At 40.6% G+C, this 16,806-nt stretch overlaps 1 protein-coding gene across 10 annotated transcripts in view; it reads right to left on the reverse strand.

The window, feature by feature from the left end:
• Positions 1-16,806, reverse strand: part of kiaa1109 (KIAA1109 ortholog) — a 626,997-nt gene that overhangs the window by 202,222 nt on the left and 407,969 nt on the right. For all 10 annotated transcript variants that reach the window (XM_072495716.1, XM_072495713.1, XM_072495719.1 and 7 more), the window contains exons 48-49: positions 14,961-15,212; positions 12,410-12,503 (exon numbers count right to left, since the gene is read on the reverse strand). In XM_072495716.1, coding sequence (XP_072351817.1) covers positions 12,410-12,503; positions 14,961-15,212 — 346 coding nt within the window. The remainder of the gene's footprint in view (positions 1-12,409; positions 12,504-14,960; positions 15,213-16,806) is intronic.

Raw genomic sequence — 16,806 nt, forward strand, 5'->3', positions numbered from 1 at the left:
GTAACTAAAACTCTCCAGCCCAGGCAATATCCTGGTTAATCTCCTATGAACCCTTTCAAGTGCTATCACATCTCTCCTATAATGTGGACCCCAGTATTGCACACAATACTCTAGCTATGGCCTAACCAACATTATTTACAGTTCCAGCATAACCGCTCTGCTCTTCAACTCTATGCCTTGGCTAATAAAGGCAAGTATACTATATGCCTTCTTAACCACTGTATCCACTTGCACTTACGGGCCGGGTGTACATGCACACCAAGGTCCCTCTGGTTCTCCCCAAAATCCTGCTATTTATCATGTATTCCCTTGCCTCGTTTGTCCTGCCCAAGTGCATCATCTCACACTTATCTGGATTGAATTCCATTTGCCACTGATCAGCCATCTCTATCCTCCAGTAATCGCAGGCTACCCTCCCACTATTTACCACCCCACCAATTTTCGTTGTTATACGTTTTAGTTGCTGTGACATGAAGAGTCTACAGTTCTTGTTCCTTTTCACCAAACACCATTTATTTCACTTCCACAGCCTCTGCTCAAAACTCTTAACACACCACCTGACAGAGGCCACCTGAAGCCCCTTTACATATCAGTGCCAATTAATGGATAAAAATTAAAAATAATTAGGTGAAAATAAAATTTCAAGAAACTCAAAAACACACACATGATGTCCCCCCTTTTTTTTTTGGACGAGAAAGAAAAAAAAAAGTCACAGAAACAAGCGCCCTTCATTAACAATATCCAAAAGTTTCTGTAAACTCGCCCCTCTTTTCGTAAAACAGTCTGACAGTTGATAGCTCCTGTCGACCCATTTAATTTTTGTTATTTCCCCTCTGTCCAACATCTGCTTCAAACTTGCGATGTCTATCCGTAGCCTCTTTTCATTGACACTTTTTGTAGAGTGCATATTTTCCCACAGGGATTTATTGTCAATGTGACAGTCAATAGGTATATTACCCAAATCTCCTAATCCCAGAATTTCTGTCAATATCATTCTTATATAAAAAGCCATATCCACCGCCTCTACAAGGCTTAACGTCTCAGCAGCCAAAGTGCTTTTTACCACTCTCTTTATTTTCTTTGTTTCCCACACAAGTGGGCAACATTTACCATTGTTCCCCAAAAGGAAAATTATAAAACCTCCTGCGCTTGAAACCCCATCACATAAATTTGCGTAGGACACATCACTATAAACTATGAGTTTCAAGTGCTTAAGGTCACCTAAAACCGGGAACTTCAAAACACTCTCCTGCAGTTTTAGTTTTGCCAACGCTTGATTTGCTCTTATTATGTCTTCCACTTTGGGATCATTCATTTTTGTACTCAACTCTAAGACATCAAAACTCACATCCGGTCTAGTCTGTCTACCTAACCAATTCAGTTGCCCAATTAAACTTCGCAGTTGCTCTTTTTCTATCTTTGAAACCATTGTGTCTTTTTGTGAAACTCAGCCACGACTAATTGCTATTGGGCTGATGCTTTCCAAATAGGATTGCTGACGTAAAGTTGCCCCTAACTTAGTCTGTCCAATTTCCAGTCCAATATATTTAAATGCACCGGAAGCCTGACTTCCAACCTTGAATTCTTTCCTTAAACCAGAGATTACAATAGCTTCAAAATCACTAGTCCCACCCTACAAAAAATCATCGACATGCATCATAAAAATGCCAGAAAGATTTCCTTTATAGTGCCAGTAAAACATTGCAGGATCTGCTTTCAACTGGCAACAGCCTAACTTTAACAAAACTGAGCTTACCAAAAAATACCAGACTCTAGATGCATCATTTAATCCATATACACATTTGTTCAACTTCCAGAGTACCCCTTCTGTGTTAGCTGCTTCTTTAGGAGGACGGAGAAAAATGTCTCTCTGGAGCTGATGCCCCTGCAAAAAGGCAGCTTTTATATCTATAGATTTGCATTCCCATGCCTTTGTGGCTAATAGAGCCAAGAAGATCTTTAAAATAACCTTTCCTGCTGTAGGTGAATCTACCCTTAAATCCTGATCTTCTACGTTTTCTTCAAATCCCCTTGCCACGAGCCTGGCCTTTGCCTTATAAGTTCCATCCGGAAGAACCTTTTCCGTGCAAATCCATCTGTGGGATAGAGCTCTTTGTCCCCTATCCGGTACTTCCGTGTATACCCAAAATTCACTCCAACTATGCAATTCTTGCTGTTTAGCTTCTTTAATAACTTTTTCATCTAATTTATTTGAAGCCACCAAAATCTCACGTGCATGTGGGCTTCTACTCCTATTAGTATTCGTAGTCTTACTCATGTTCCGAGATCTTGACAAACTACGTCTCCTCTCCCGCCTGGTATCTCGTTCTGTACTGCTACTGCTTGATCTTTCCCTTCTGCTGTGGGATGTCCTTTCAGTAGTTCTTGACCTTTTCCTGCGGACCTGTTCACTATCCGATGTACTATCTGAACTGGCACTGCGTTTCTGTGCCCTCCATTTTTGAACTTATTTTTACCAATCCATTGTCTTGACTCCTTCCCCTGAATGCTGTACTTTCAACCAATGTTTATACTTTCCAGTGGCCTTCCCAGCTCTACTAATAACAGTTGCATCCTTCCATTGACTAGACCCTTCAGGCAAGTATGTCACTTTTGTACCAACTTTTGGCAGTTGCCCTTTCGGAAAAATGGCCTGTTTTAATTCACCAGAAGTGTTGCATTCCTCAACAGAAATCCTGTCTACATCAGTTAATTGGTCCTCATAGTTCTGTAACATATGCGTACCAGATGACTCTGGTTCCTCGTCATGTCTGTCTGCTCTGTCTAAATTTGAAAATTTGTAATCTGTACCCATTATCCTTGATGAATGGACCCTAACAGTTTGATTACCATGTTGCAAAATAATTGTTTTGCCATCTATGCCTATGATCTTCCCTGGACCTTTCCATTCATTAGAATTGTCTCTCTTATAGTATACCATGTCTCCTTGCTGAAAAACGGCATCTGATGGGCGTACGTTATGTCTTAAAGCTCTGCGAATTCTTTCAGAGACTTCTGCTTCCAAAAAAGCTTTTCTACTGCTGTGTAATGCATTTAAATGTTCAGCAAAACCAGAGCTGATTGTAGTCCCCTCCCAAGCTGGGGGCTGGTCATCCAAAATGGACGGAATTTTAGGATTTCTACCAAACACTAATTGATAAGGACTATAGCCCCCAACCATCTGCAATGAATTCTTTGCATGTACTGCCCATGCTAAAGCTGAATTTAGCCTGCAATTTGGTCGATCTGCCAAAATTTTCCGAAGCATGTCATCGATGACAGCATGATTTCTTTCACAGACACCATTACTAAATGGACTTTCTGCAGCCGTATTCATAACTCTGATATTCATGTTTTCACACATATCCCTAAACTCATCATTAGCAAATTCTCCCCCATTGTCCGTAAGGAATTTTGCCGGTGGACCCATTCCTGTCCCTATCCATTTTTCCATGATTTGATCCAGAATTACTCTCTTTTCTTTACTTCGTACACTCGTTGATCGACTAAATCTGGTTGCTAAATCTACAAAATGCAAAATAAATCTCTTATTTGCTTTATCCCAGATCTTAAGGTCCATGGCCACAATGTCGTTAAAATCCCTGGCCAAAGGTAGGGTTACTATCGGTCGTGCTGGTGTCCTTCTGTACTTCCTACAAACTTCACAGCGGTCACTAACCTGTTCTATCAGTTTAGTATAGTCGTCATCCCTTACCCCTGCATCCTTTAATAAATTTTTCAGCCTCCGAAGAGACGGATGTGCAAATTGCCTATGCAGTTTTAATACCACAAGCTTTTTATCAGCTAAAGTCCCATTTTCAACTCCATTAACACATCCTTAACCACGCTACTTGAAAAATTATTTGTCAGTAATGGAATACAATAGTGTCCCGACTGTGTAACTTGTAAGTCCACAGTCTTTCCAAAAACTGTTGCCTTATCCTGTTCCATATCCAGTTTCATGTGTGCTTTCGTCATCGATGGTCTGCTCAGAAGCAAAGGTATCTCACTTGATACAACATCCGTGCTAATGAAATGATTCACTCTGGCAATATTGCAAGGGATCACCACTCTTTTCGGCGACTTCAGAGTATTATCATCCCCAAACCTGAAACTTGTGGAACTTTCAAATTCCTTAACCTTGTTACAATTTTCAGCATTCAAAGAGTCCAGGTAACATTTTAACCAGTCAATTCCACACACAGTAGATGTGCAGCCACTGTCCAATACAGCACAGTTGAAGGATTCTGCAACCAACACCCTCATTACCGGCGTAAAACTGCTTGTCAATAGGACAATGCCTTCTTTCTGGTCACTATCTTTTTCCTCTTCTGACTCTTCCGTGTCATGTGTCGCTTCAAACACTCTATCATAACGAGTTGGACAGTTGAAAGCATAATGGTATTGAGAGTCACATCAAAAACATCGATTTATCATGCCCCGTGCATTTCTGGGGTTCATCTTCCTATTGTAGGTTTTAACTGGGTTTCTGTCTTCATAATTTCCTTGTCTCGGTCTCCATCTATAGTCTTGAGCCCTGTTCGTAGCCATACGATTTTGATCCTGTTACTAGTGTATCTTCCATATTCTGCCTTATTGCAGGCTGACCTATTTGGGTCATCAGAGCCATCGGAATCGAATGTTTCCCCAGAAACTTTTGTAAAGCTTTTGTCATCTGTTCGAATAAGGTATCCTTATCAGTAAACTGAACTCCTGTCAAAACCATGTTGCTCACTCTAGCACAGTCAAGTAATTTAAAGGCCAACACAGACTGTGGAAATTCCAGATTGTGTTTCTGCAGCCTTTTATATAGTCTGCCAAATTCCATTATATAGTCTTCCATGGAGATATCCTCCATTTTCCGGAACTTATCAAAATCCGACCATAACAAGTCATCTTTCTTATAAATCTTATCCATATAATGTAATAAAGTCTCCAGACCTTCTTCTGAGTCTAACTCTTCCAATTCCAGCTTAGAAAGCACTTTGTTTCGGATTTTACTGCCATATGGTAGAGAAAGAGCCAATGCCATACCTTGTTTTCTCTTTCCCAAAGCAGTTACTTTAGTCCACATAACTACTGCACTTCTCCATTGGTCGTACGATTCCCTTTCAGAAAATAAGGGAGGATAGTCATATCCAGCCATCTTTATCCTCGGTTCAGCCATGTATCTTTTTTTTTCCTTTTCACTCACTCCTTGGTTTGATCAGGAAAAGTTGTATCTTTCAAACCTTCACATTCGCACAGCAACCATCCTCTGCTACCATTGTTATACGTTTTAGTTGCTGTGACATGAAGAGTCTACAGTTCTTGTTCCTTTTCACCAAACACCATTTATTTCACTTCCACAGCCTCTGCTCAAAACTCTTAACAACACACCACCTGACAGAGGCCACCTGAAGCCCCTTTACATATCAGTGTCAATTAATGGATACTTAACATAAATGAGACAACTAATTGCAATGTCTCTTAACCCATTACTTAACATTCGTATCATCCACAAAGTTACTGATCAACCCTCCGACACAACCCTCCGGTAGATGTAAAATAAATTTAAATTTTAAAGAAAATATCAGATAATATTGTGCACGCTTTGCGCGGAGGCAGGTCTTTGGCTCATAGTCTTCCCCATGTCTTTCTGTCCTGTGCCAGTCTTTTCATTTTCCAATAACTGGACGGCACGGTAGCAGTAGTTAGCACTGTTGCTTCACAGCACCAGGGACCTGGGTTCGATTCCCGGCTTGGGTCATTGTCTGTGCGGAGTCTGCACGTTCGTCCCGTGTCTGCGTGGGTTTCCTCCAGGCACTCCAGTTTCTTCCCACAAGTCCCGAAAGACGTGCTTGTTTGGTGAGTTGCACATTCTGAATTCTCCCTCAGTGTACCTGAACAGGTGCCGTAGAGTTGCAATTGGGAGATTTTCACATTAATTTCATTGCAGTGTTAATGTAAGCCTACTTGTGACACCAATAAAGATTATATTATTATATCTTCCTTCAAATTTCAAGCCATCCTTCATCGATAATCTTTTTTCTGCTCTTTTTTTCCTTGAAATCTTCCCTCCATAGCATATCTTACTAGTCTGTTTTCTGTTAAGATGTATCTACCTGTTTCTCTGCCATTTTCTAATCATGTCCAACAAATCCCTTTGTTTATTCACTCGCCTCAGCAGTTCATCATGTTACTTTTTCTGTCCAGCTGATCCTTTCCATTTTCCTACTTTCAAAGCTATTTAGCAAGTTTGTCTCTTCTTTCTGTAAGAAAATACATCCATACAGCAAAACACCCATAATCAAGTTCCTTACAAGTCATTTTTTGAATTGTTTATTCAGCTTTCTGGTTAGCAATTGTCTCTTCTTGCTAAAGTCATTCCCATTGTTTATTCTTATTTTCTTGTTCCTGTTTCGTTAACATTTGTTCTTATTTCTTTGTTGCAACTTCCAGAAATTATGTGCAGAAATTATGCTTCTTAAATACTTGAATTGTTACATCTGTTCTAGTTCTTTTCCTCCTATGAAGCAATGAATATTTTTTGGTGATTTTGAGATGCCCACATAATCAGATGATTATTTGTAGTATTTGATCACTTGTCAAAACTGCCGTTATGCCCAGCCATTCAAAAATCAGCACAGGGAGTTTACTCAGGTAGTCACAACCTGTGCAAGAACTCAGTCTCGCAGAGGTTGAAGAAGTGGGAGAATTTTGCAAGCTGCATGGAGGCTGTCTATGTCTCTACATGACAGCAAGCTTTAAAGGCTTGAGAACTCCACTCTCAAGTTGTCAGGAATCCCCATGGGCGCCTGCTGCTTAAACTTAAATGACTCCACGGATGAAAGGCATGCTGAGCTCAGGGGTTCAATTTGCAGTATATGGAGGTCCAAGGGAACTTCCTGAGGAAGCATTTAAACCAAAAGGAGGATGGGAAATCTCAACATTTCTCTTTTCGTCCTGAGGAGCGTAAGTAAAGCTTTATACTATCATCTCATCAACAGAACATTAGATCTGGGTGCAATGGGTGAATCGCGCGAGATTCCCAAATCGAACTCCGCGCAAAGCACTGGGCCGATTGAGAGTCACTCCACTCACTCAGCCTAATCGATCATTGAAATAGCTGGACGTCGGATTCACCCAGTGCTCGGGACTCAACGGCTGCACCTGCAAGGGCTCGCTGGGCGGCATTTAGGACTGTTCCACAGAAACGTGGACCAGGCATGACAGCACCTTGGGAGCTCTCGGGGGTCACTGGAGACCCCAGAGTGGTTAGGGGCAACGCAGAGGGTCCCCTGGCATGGCCCCGGCACCCAGGCATTGCCAGCCTGGCATTCTGACAGGGCTGCCCAGGCACCCCAGCAATGACCACCTGACACCTTGGCAGTACCACCCAGGCACCCTGGTAGTGCCACCCTGGCATTGAAGGGGGAAGGGGTAAGAAAGAGATGGGGGCTGCTGATCAAAGAGGCATCCAGAACTGCGAGCAGCCCTTTCTGCTAGCGAGATCAACTCTCTAGCAGGAAATCTCTCTCGAGTGAGGCCTGGGCGGGGAGAAATGCACAAGGCCAAAAAAACTGGCCGTTGAATAGCGGGGTGATTCTTGGTGTGGCTGCAGCCCGCCAAACGCGCCCAAAAGTGGACTTAGTTTGAAGTCCACTGAAAAGCGCAGTCTTTTAAAGGTTCTCTGGAAATGCGGAACACCAAGGATTTGTCAATGCAAACAGAAGGAGATGAACTAAAGGCACTGCACAGAACAAAAGTAGATACTGCAAAATGAGGCAAGCTAATTTGGTGGCAAGTGTTTTAAAGGGGCAGAGTATGAAACAATTTCCCTCACAGGATAACAATAATATTTTTGGATAACCAAAAAACACTTTTATTATCACTGTTGATTGCTAAATCAAGAAAACAATTGCAATTGTTTGTAACCACAAGTGTCAAGAAACCAGGTAGTTTAAATGAGCTATATTTATATTGAGAAATATTAGAAATAAGGTATAGATTTAAGTGGGTTTGATTTAGTGATTTTGTGCAGGAAAGCGCAAACTTCTAGTTAGATTCATGTTGAGCTAAAGTGTTTGCCTGTATGAAGGTTTTGGTTTCAGTTCAGAGTGTGTTTCTATCGTGCTGAGAGAGTTTATGACAGGAAAAGTAAACACGAACTTGCTGGAGGATTGGGAGGTTACTTAGGAACCAGCGGCACCTTTAGGGAGAAGACCTCTTTGAGTTTAGTTTTAGCTGGAAGCCATAGAAGGAGTTTGGCAGGAAAAGAGGGACCATCTCTCAAGCTTTGCTAGAAGAAAAGCCATACAATTCAGTGAGGGGCAAAGAAGGCAATGTGTCAGAAACCTAAAGAACAACTAGTTAAGGAAACTAGGGAAATGAAGAGAGGTTTACAGGAAGTCTGAAGCTAAAAGAACAGGGGAAACTGGAATTGGAACACGGCACTGTTCATGATGCCACAGACAGAGCTGAGAAGGAGTTAGCTAGTGAGAAGACAGAAAGATAGTTGAAGTGGTTCTAAGGTTTGCTATAGCTTACCATAGTCTTTGAAGTGATAGGTGAAATGATTGTGGAGCAATCAGTGGCTGGGTCTCAGAGTTTGTGTCAAACCATTCAAGACAAAGGAATCCTGAAAGGAGGGTTCCTTTTGAGGCGGATCCTTGTTAAAAAACAGTGGAGAGGAACCCTTGTTTGACAGGATAGTCGGAGAACCTGGTGGATTCTTGATGAAAACAGCCGATGGAAAGCATTGGTTGAAAGAAAATTTTAAAGCATGTCTTTTTAAAGAGTAGAATTTGGAAACACTCGTGTGACAATCATCTGGGGGAATGTGAGGAGAAAGCCACAGAAGATCGATTGAAAGGTATTTGTCACTTGATTTCAGAGTGGGGTATTTTCCTTGAAATCTGTATACATTTGTGAAGATAAGTTGGACTGATGGAGTATTGTATTATTGTCAAACATTTAATGTATCATAAAGGTTTTTTTTGTTGTTCAAAGCTATTTGCCATTCCTGTGACTGTTCCTGCGCATTTCTAAAAATAAAATATTATGGTCTTTTGAGCCAAGGTTCCACTCTGGGACCTTCCCACCCTGTAGTAACACCAACTAGGAACATAATGAAGAACAAAACTCTTTTAGCTATTTGTTGTATATTTCCAGTTTGTTGACACTGGAGTAAACCAGGAAAATAATTTCATATATTGTATATAGTGTAGATTTTAAAATAACTTTAAGGAAGGCCAAGTACATAGTCTTTTTTGCCTTAATGACCTTGGAACTATTTTCCTGAATCTTAAAGATAACAAATAATAATATGCAACGCCCGAATCCCAGGACATCAATTCAGGAGTTCCTCAGGGCGGTTCCCAGACCAATCATCTTCAACTGCTTCATCAAGGACCTTTCCTTCATCATAGGTCAGAAGTAGGGACGTTCTCTAATGATTGCACCATGTTCACCACCATTCACAACTTCTCATGTACAGTCTATGTGCATTTGCAGCAAGATCTGGACAACATTCATGCTTGGACTGATAAATGGTAAGTAACATTTGCGTAACACACGTGCTAGGCAATGGCCATCTCCAACAAGAGAGAATCTAAGCATCTCCACTTGACATTCAATGGATTACCATCACTTATCAACATCCTGGGAGGTTACTACTGACCAGAAACTGAACTGGACCAGCCATAAAAATACTGTGGCTACAAGAAAAGATCTGAGGCTGGGAATTCTGTGGTGAATAACTCACCTCCTGACTTCCCAAAGCCTGCCCTCAAGGCACGAGTCAGGAGTGTGATGGAATACCTTCCACATGCCCAGATGAGTGCAGCTCCAATAGCAACAAAATCCTCGACAAAGCAGCTTGTTTAACTGCCACCCATCCACCACCAACGCACTGTAGCAACAATTTGTACACCACAACAACTCACAAGTCTCCTTTGACAGCACCTACCAAACCCGCGACCTCTACCACCTAAAAGGACATGGGCAGCAGATGCATAAGAACTCCACCACCTGCAAGTTTCTATCCAAGTCACTATCCTGGCTTGAAGCTATGTGGCTGTGCATTCATTGTCACTGGATCAAAATGCTGGAACTCCATTCCCAACAGTATGTGGATGCACCTACGCAATATACGCTGCAGCGTTTCAAGCCTTTTCAAGGGAAATTAGGGGTAGTCAATAAATACTGGCCAAGCTAGCCATGCTCACATCCTGTGAACAATTTATTTTGCAGTAAATAAATACTACATTGAGGTCATTTGCAAACAGCCTCTTTGTACCTACCAACAGTGGTAGATCAATTGCTAGCGCTCTCACGTCTAAGTCAGAAGATTATGGATTCAAAGTTCCACTCCTACAAATGGAGTACAAAACTAGACTCGTACTTCAGTGCAGCAGTGCGCAAGTGCAGCTCTGTCAGGTAGTTTCCTGCTCAGGTGGATGTTAAAGGTGCCATTATGACAATTTAAATAATGGCAGGAGAGTTCTCCCCAGTGCTGTGGTCAATATTTATCCCTCAACCAACATCAATAAAACAGATTATCTAGTCATTCACACATTAATTTTAAGAGACAGCTATGTGCTAATGATCTGCTCTGTTTCCTACATTAAAACAGTAATGACCCTTCATAATGTACTTCTGCATATGCCTGCATAAAAGTCACATTTTATAGATCAATATGTTTCGCCAAAATGTTAAGGATTCAACTTTTGCACAAGTAATGATTTTTTGGGGGGCGGGGTTTTTACTTCTAACTAAAACATATCTGGCCAGCCCTAATGTGGCTCTCAAAAGAATCCACAAGGTAATGGGGGAAACGGCACCCACACCACCCATTTAATGTCTCATTCTCTCCCCATGTTTTTATTAAGGAGCCTCCACATCACCGTTTCAAACCTTGGGAGATGATCCCGCGGCATTGGCAGGGCCTGCTTAGGATCTGTGGGAAGGAAAGAAAAGGAACGACCGTACTGCTAGGAAATGTCACGTTGTCAGCTCCCAGGCCTTGCTGCAGGGAGATTACATTGAGTATGCACTCGCTGGAGCCTGATTGGCAAGGCCCGAGCCTCTCCTCCTTGCCTCAGGAAAGCTGAGGGCAATGGTTGAGAACACAAGGCCCGGGTGAACACTTATTTAATATTTGCTCTGGAAGTTGGCCCCTGCATCCTATTTCTATGTGCACCATTTATTTTTCTTCTCTTATCTGTCACAGTTTCTCCCATCAAAAATCAAAATTGCTTTGCATTCTTCCTGTTTTAAATTGTCAAGTGTGACTTTATTGAAGAATAATGAATTGAGGATTATGTGATTGCAGAAGGTATACTTTGGTTCTGAAATTTCTACGCTTTAACCCCTGAAAAACATAGGTGAACTTCTACTCACAATATATGAAAGATTATGTTTTTTTAGGCCAAAGCTCACAATTCTGCATGAGATTGCCTTTGACACAAATGTATATAGCAATTGGCTATAAAGATTTTGGGATGTTCTGAAGTCATGAAGAGCTCTTGCAAGTTCTTTATTTCTGGTTTTTTTTACATCCCTAGGGAATACCAAATCAGCTCAATTCATGCATGGCTCTGCTGAACCAAACAACTAACATTGCAGCAATAAAGCCAAATAACAAGTTAGCTTTACTACATCAACTCTATACCACTATCACAAAAAAAGAATAAATTAAAACAGCGCAATTCACTTACCTTATCTTATGCCATGCACTTCACTCACCTTGCCCCATTCTTTTTTTTGTATTTTTAAGGTAACGTTAATGTTTTGAATTTCTCACCTCAACTTCCTAGTTTTTTAAAAGCCCTACAAATTTAATATTGAGCCATTAAATCTCAAGTGTTACACTACCCCATCTGCAAGTGTAATCCATATTATTCCAAACTGATCTCTCATACGCTAATATTGGCTTTGTAAGCCTTTGTGAGCCAACTGATATCCAGGATTTGAAAACTAATCTGGTACTCGTGTTTTGTGCAGTGTTAAATTTAAAGCACCACTACCCAATACGTTTTCTGATCTGTGGCTCAGGAAATAAAATTCACAATTTCTCATACAAAAATGTACAAAACCCAAAGCTTTTAGCCATTATTTTACATAGAAGTGACCATAATATTACCTCATGGGTAGTATATAAGGAGTCAGGTAATGCAAAATGATACACACAGTGGTTTCACACAAATACATTCAGCATCGCTGGCCTCTCCCTTCACCACTTTTCTTGGGCATTAAATATGTATCTGTACTTATAAACAATTTTGGTAGTTCTTCCTCTTAACCATTGAACAGCCAAAAGAAAGCAAAAGTAGAAAAAAATATTTGATTGCATGCATGTTTTGGATATAAAAATTAGCATTCTTTACTTATCATTTTAACAGTTTTAAAAAACTCAACCTTTACTCACTGAATGTTTGGTGTAATGCCTTCCAGCAGGACTATGTTTACACCACCTATGTGAGCAGTTGCACACGTTTCAGTCATCTTTTGGTGCAAAACATCTGAAAACATAAAAAGTTAACAACATTGGTCTACACACAAGTTAGGAGTTTACAAGTCAATACATAATTTTGAAAAAGGAAAAATCAACTGTAGAGGTCTAAAGATTTGCTTTTTACAAGTGTTAGATTTGAACAATTTTATATATTATTAAAATTGTGAATCTAAGAAGCGAGGGTAAATTGACAAAATGTATTTCCAATCCCCTCTTCCGGCATCTTTGCATGAATATTTGAGGATTCTTTTGTCTTTTCTTATTGGATTTAACTGTCTCCAATTCTGGCAATGAACTGCTTTAATTTCTCTTCATGCATTTTTGCAGATGTGTTTTGTATATCCAGCGTTTTCACATTTGATTTCTTGCACACTGTATTTGTTTCCCCAGCCCCACTGGTGAACAGTTTACCTTTGATGAGAAACGGTGATGATAAAAAGCTTCAAAACACTTTCAAGTTGAAATCAACTCAATTTGTGCCCCAAAGCTATTTAAGCTTCAAAGCCAGTGAGTTTTGGGGTTTTCTAACATTGATATACACATGTCCTTTAATACTGTAGAATGTATAACTGTGAAATAAAGTTATATTGGAATAAAAATATTGATCATAAGCATTTGATATAAACTAAATTTAAACTACATAAACTAACTGAATGACCATTTTCTGGACTGAACTGATCTCTCTACACATCTTCTCTGCTGTTGTTCGCACTATACTCCGTATACTTCTACCAATGTCCATGTCTATGTATTTACATTGTTTATTTATCATATCTCCTTTGTTTTATCATGCATGGAACTGATCTCTCTACACATCTTCTCTACTGTTGTTCGCACTATACTCCGTATACTTCTCCCAATGTCCATGTCTATGTATTTACATTGTTTATTTATCATATCTCCTTTGTTTTATCATGCATGGAACGATCTGCCTGGACTGTACACAGAACAATACTTTTCCACTGTACCTCTATACACGTGACAATAAATCGAAATCGAAATCTAAACATAATCAGAGATCCCTCCCATCAGGGTTATTCTCTCTTCCATTGGGAAGATACAACAGTCTGAGAACATGCACTAACAGATTCAAAAACAGCTTTTTCCCCACTGTTACCAGACTCCTTCATTACTTATGTTGTGTATTTATTATATGTCCTATGTTCTTATTTATTGTATTGTATTTATTTTATGTGCTATGTTTTTTCATGCATAGAACGAGCTGCTGGACTGTACGCACGTGTACCTCGATACACGTGACAATAAATGTAAATCTAAATTTCCAACAGGTCAATAATGTTCTAAAAGTACTGTTCATACTCGGGTATATAATTAATATTAATAAATTAGCCACCGCACCCCCACCCCTCCCCAGTACCAACAACCAGCCAAGAAAATGCCCTCAAATCAGCGAAGGTGCCAAAAAAGCAGCAAGAGTCAGGAGAGGAAAATCCAGACTGCAGACAAGAGAAGCGAAGTGGAGTAGGACATGGCGGATCGAGTGGGATTGCCAACACAAACGCTGGTCCACCCACCAAGAGGGCAGTGGATGGAGCTCCTGACACAAAAGCTCCTAAAATGTAGGGACTCCATCAAGGAGGAACCCATGGCAACCGTGAAGCCAGCGTTGGTAATCGCTCTGGTCCCCTTCAAAGAGGCGTTAAAGAGGACAGAATGGCTCAGCTGGAGGTCAGCAGCATCATCCAAGACCGCAGATTTGCTGTCTGACTTGGCAGAATTCCTTAAATTTGATGAAATTAAATTCTCCATTGGGGATCGGCGGAAGGCTTCCACAACACATGGAAGCTATTCAACAGCCCACCCAAGACATTTTGTGACCAGCAACCAATATGGGAGGACCGAAACGGACAACCTAAAGTTAAAAGAGGGGGGGGGGGGGGGGGAGGATAAGGGGATTAGGGGGGGTGGGGACCTCAAGCAGAACACAGGGCAGAGGGGCCAGAAGGTACAAATGGCGAAGACACACATGGGTACAACAACAACAGCAATGCCAAGGCATGCCCGGTTGACACCAGATGCGCCCCTCAAGGCATGTTCTAATGTCAGGAGGCTGCATGTACATAATACAGTACGGTTGTGTCAACCGATCAAAGAAGGCCTAACAACAGGGCCCATACCTGTACATATGTTAATTTTGGATGTATACCTGTTTGTCTTCTATTTTTTCCTTTCTGTATACCCATTTGTCCCTCTCTATTGTTGTGCGATAGCCCTGGCAAATGTTATTATAAATAATTGTAAAACCATTAAATATATATATATATATTTAAATTTCTAAAATAGGAGTTGAGTATTGTGCAGTTACAATTGAGAAAATCTAACCTAATATACAATCTGTCCAACTAGACACTCGTCTGTTATAATGCCTGCAGAATTTTCAATTTCCAACAAATATATATATATTCCTATTTTATTTTGTTGCTCATCTATTTTGATTGATTACCTTTCATTTTCTCTTTTACTGTAAAACTTCCATGGATCTTCTTAAGTTCTGCCTCCATTGTCAAGCCTCCGATGTCTGCTTCTAGATGAGTACGGTTCACCATACCAACTCCAAACACGATGAGGGTGACATGCTGCGGTTCCGCACTTACTAAGCTGCGCTTCCGTGTCAGTCTGTTCGGACTGGAGCACTCCTGTTCATTTTCAAAAATTATTCTGCCACCAGGTTCAGTTGGACTTCTTCCACCTGTATCTACAGATAAAATGTAATTATACAAACCATACATTTCACAATCACACAATACATGACTAGGCCCAAAGTTGTGAATTCCCTCCACTGCAACTCCCTCTCTCCTCCTTCGAACCCATTCTTCAAATCCAATTATGTGGCCTTCTCTTTTAATACTTCCTTCTCTTTTTTAAAAAAAATTTGGAGTACCCAATTGTTTTTTCCAATTAAGGGCAATTTAGCATGGCCAATCCACCTACCCTGCACATCTTTGGGTTTGTGGGGGCGATACCCACGCAGACACGGGGAGAATGTGCAAACTCCACACGGACAGTGAACCAGGGTCGGGATTCAAACCCGGGTCCTCGGCGCCGTAGGCAGCAATGCTAACCACTGTGCCACCGTGCCGCCCTAATACGTCCTTCTCTGGCTCAGCATTCATTTTTCCCTGAAGCTTCTTTGAAGGCACATTAAGGTTTTATAAAAATGCAAGTTGTTGTTATATGTTGGACTTTTATCAAAGTGTAAATAAGAATGCATTTGCACATTTAAAAGTTCAACATTGATAATTTAGTGAAAAAGCAAATGAGACTTTTTTGGATGCAATGTGTGCATTTAATACGAAATCAATACACAACAGTTCAATCTATTCCCAGGTTGCAATGATTTCTTCCTCTTATCCTCCTGAAAGGGGCATAATTATTTTTAAAATTATTAGTCTGATAAAATTGTGCCACCTTCAGTGGAGAATGTGTCCAGTTGTGAGAAGACAAAGGCAGCATTTAAATGCTTCTAGATGAGTACGGTTCACCATACCAACTCCAAACACGATGAGGGTGACATGCTGCGGTTCCGCACTTACTAAGCTGCACTTCCGCGTCAGTCTGTTCGGACTGGAGCACTCCTGATAAAATTGTGCCACCTTCAGTGGAGAATGTGTCCAGTTGTGAGAAGACAAAGGCAGCATTTAAATCAGAAAAGCCAAGAAACTGAAAGGTGCATCTATATTGCATTGTTGGTGGGAATCCAGCATGCCCCTGTTACATTACATCAATGCCGTCCCAAGGTATCATTCCATTAAGTGACAAATATAAAAGGCTGCATCAGGTGGCACAAGTCACAGCCGGTCACCATTTTCTGACCACAGACAGGCTCTAGGTTCAGACTCCCTCTGCAGGGCAGTAATATCATTACATTGCTAAAGGTGTCATTATCATTCTTAGAACAAACTGCTTTGAAATCTGCCCTCCGTTATAAACGAGGCAGTTCCAGAGAACTGGGAGTCAATGCATGCAGAACACATGCAGTAAGGTAGAGAGGTAAAACAAAATACATGCTTATAAGCTAAAGGCATGTGGAGTTAAAATTACACGATGATTAATTTATTTATGTTTACGGTGGAATAAATAAATACTAAGTTTGAAGTATTCTAAAAGATACTGGACCAAGTAAGATTCATTAGAAAGTGGACAGATATGAATTTAGAATTTAAAAGATCACATAATTAAACAAAACAGACTCAATGAACTGAATATTGTTGCCATGTTCCTTATCTCATTTTATATCAGAATCTTACTGATAAAGAGTGGAGAACTGCAATTATATAAGACAGCAATTT

Source organism: Scyliorhinus torazame, chromosome 3, assembly GCF_047496885.1.
Source record: "Scyliorhinus torazame isolate Kashiwa2021f chromosome 3, sScyTor2.1, whole genome shotgun sequence".
NCBI lineage: Eukaryota > Metazoa > Chordata > Chondrichthyes > Carcharhiniformes > Scyliorhinidae > Scyliorhinus > Scyliorhinus torazame.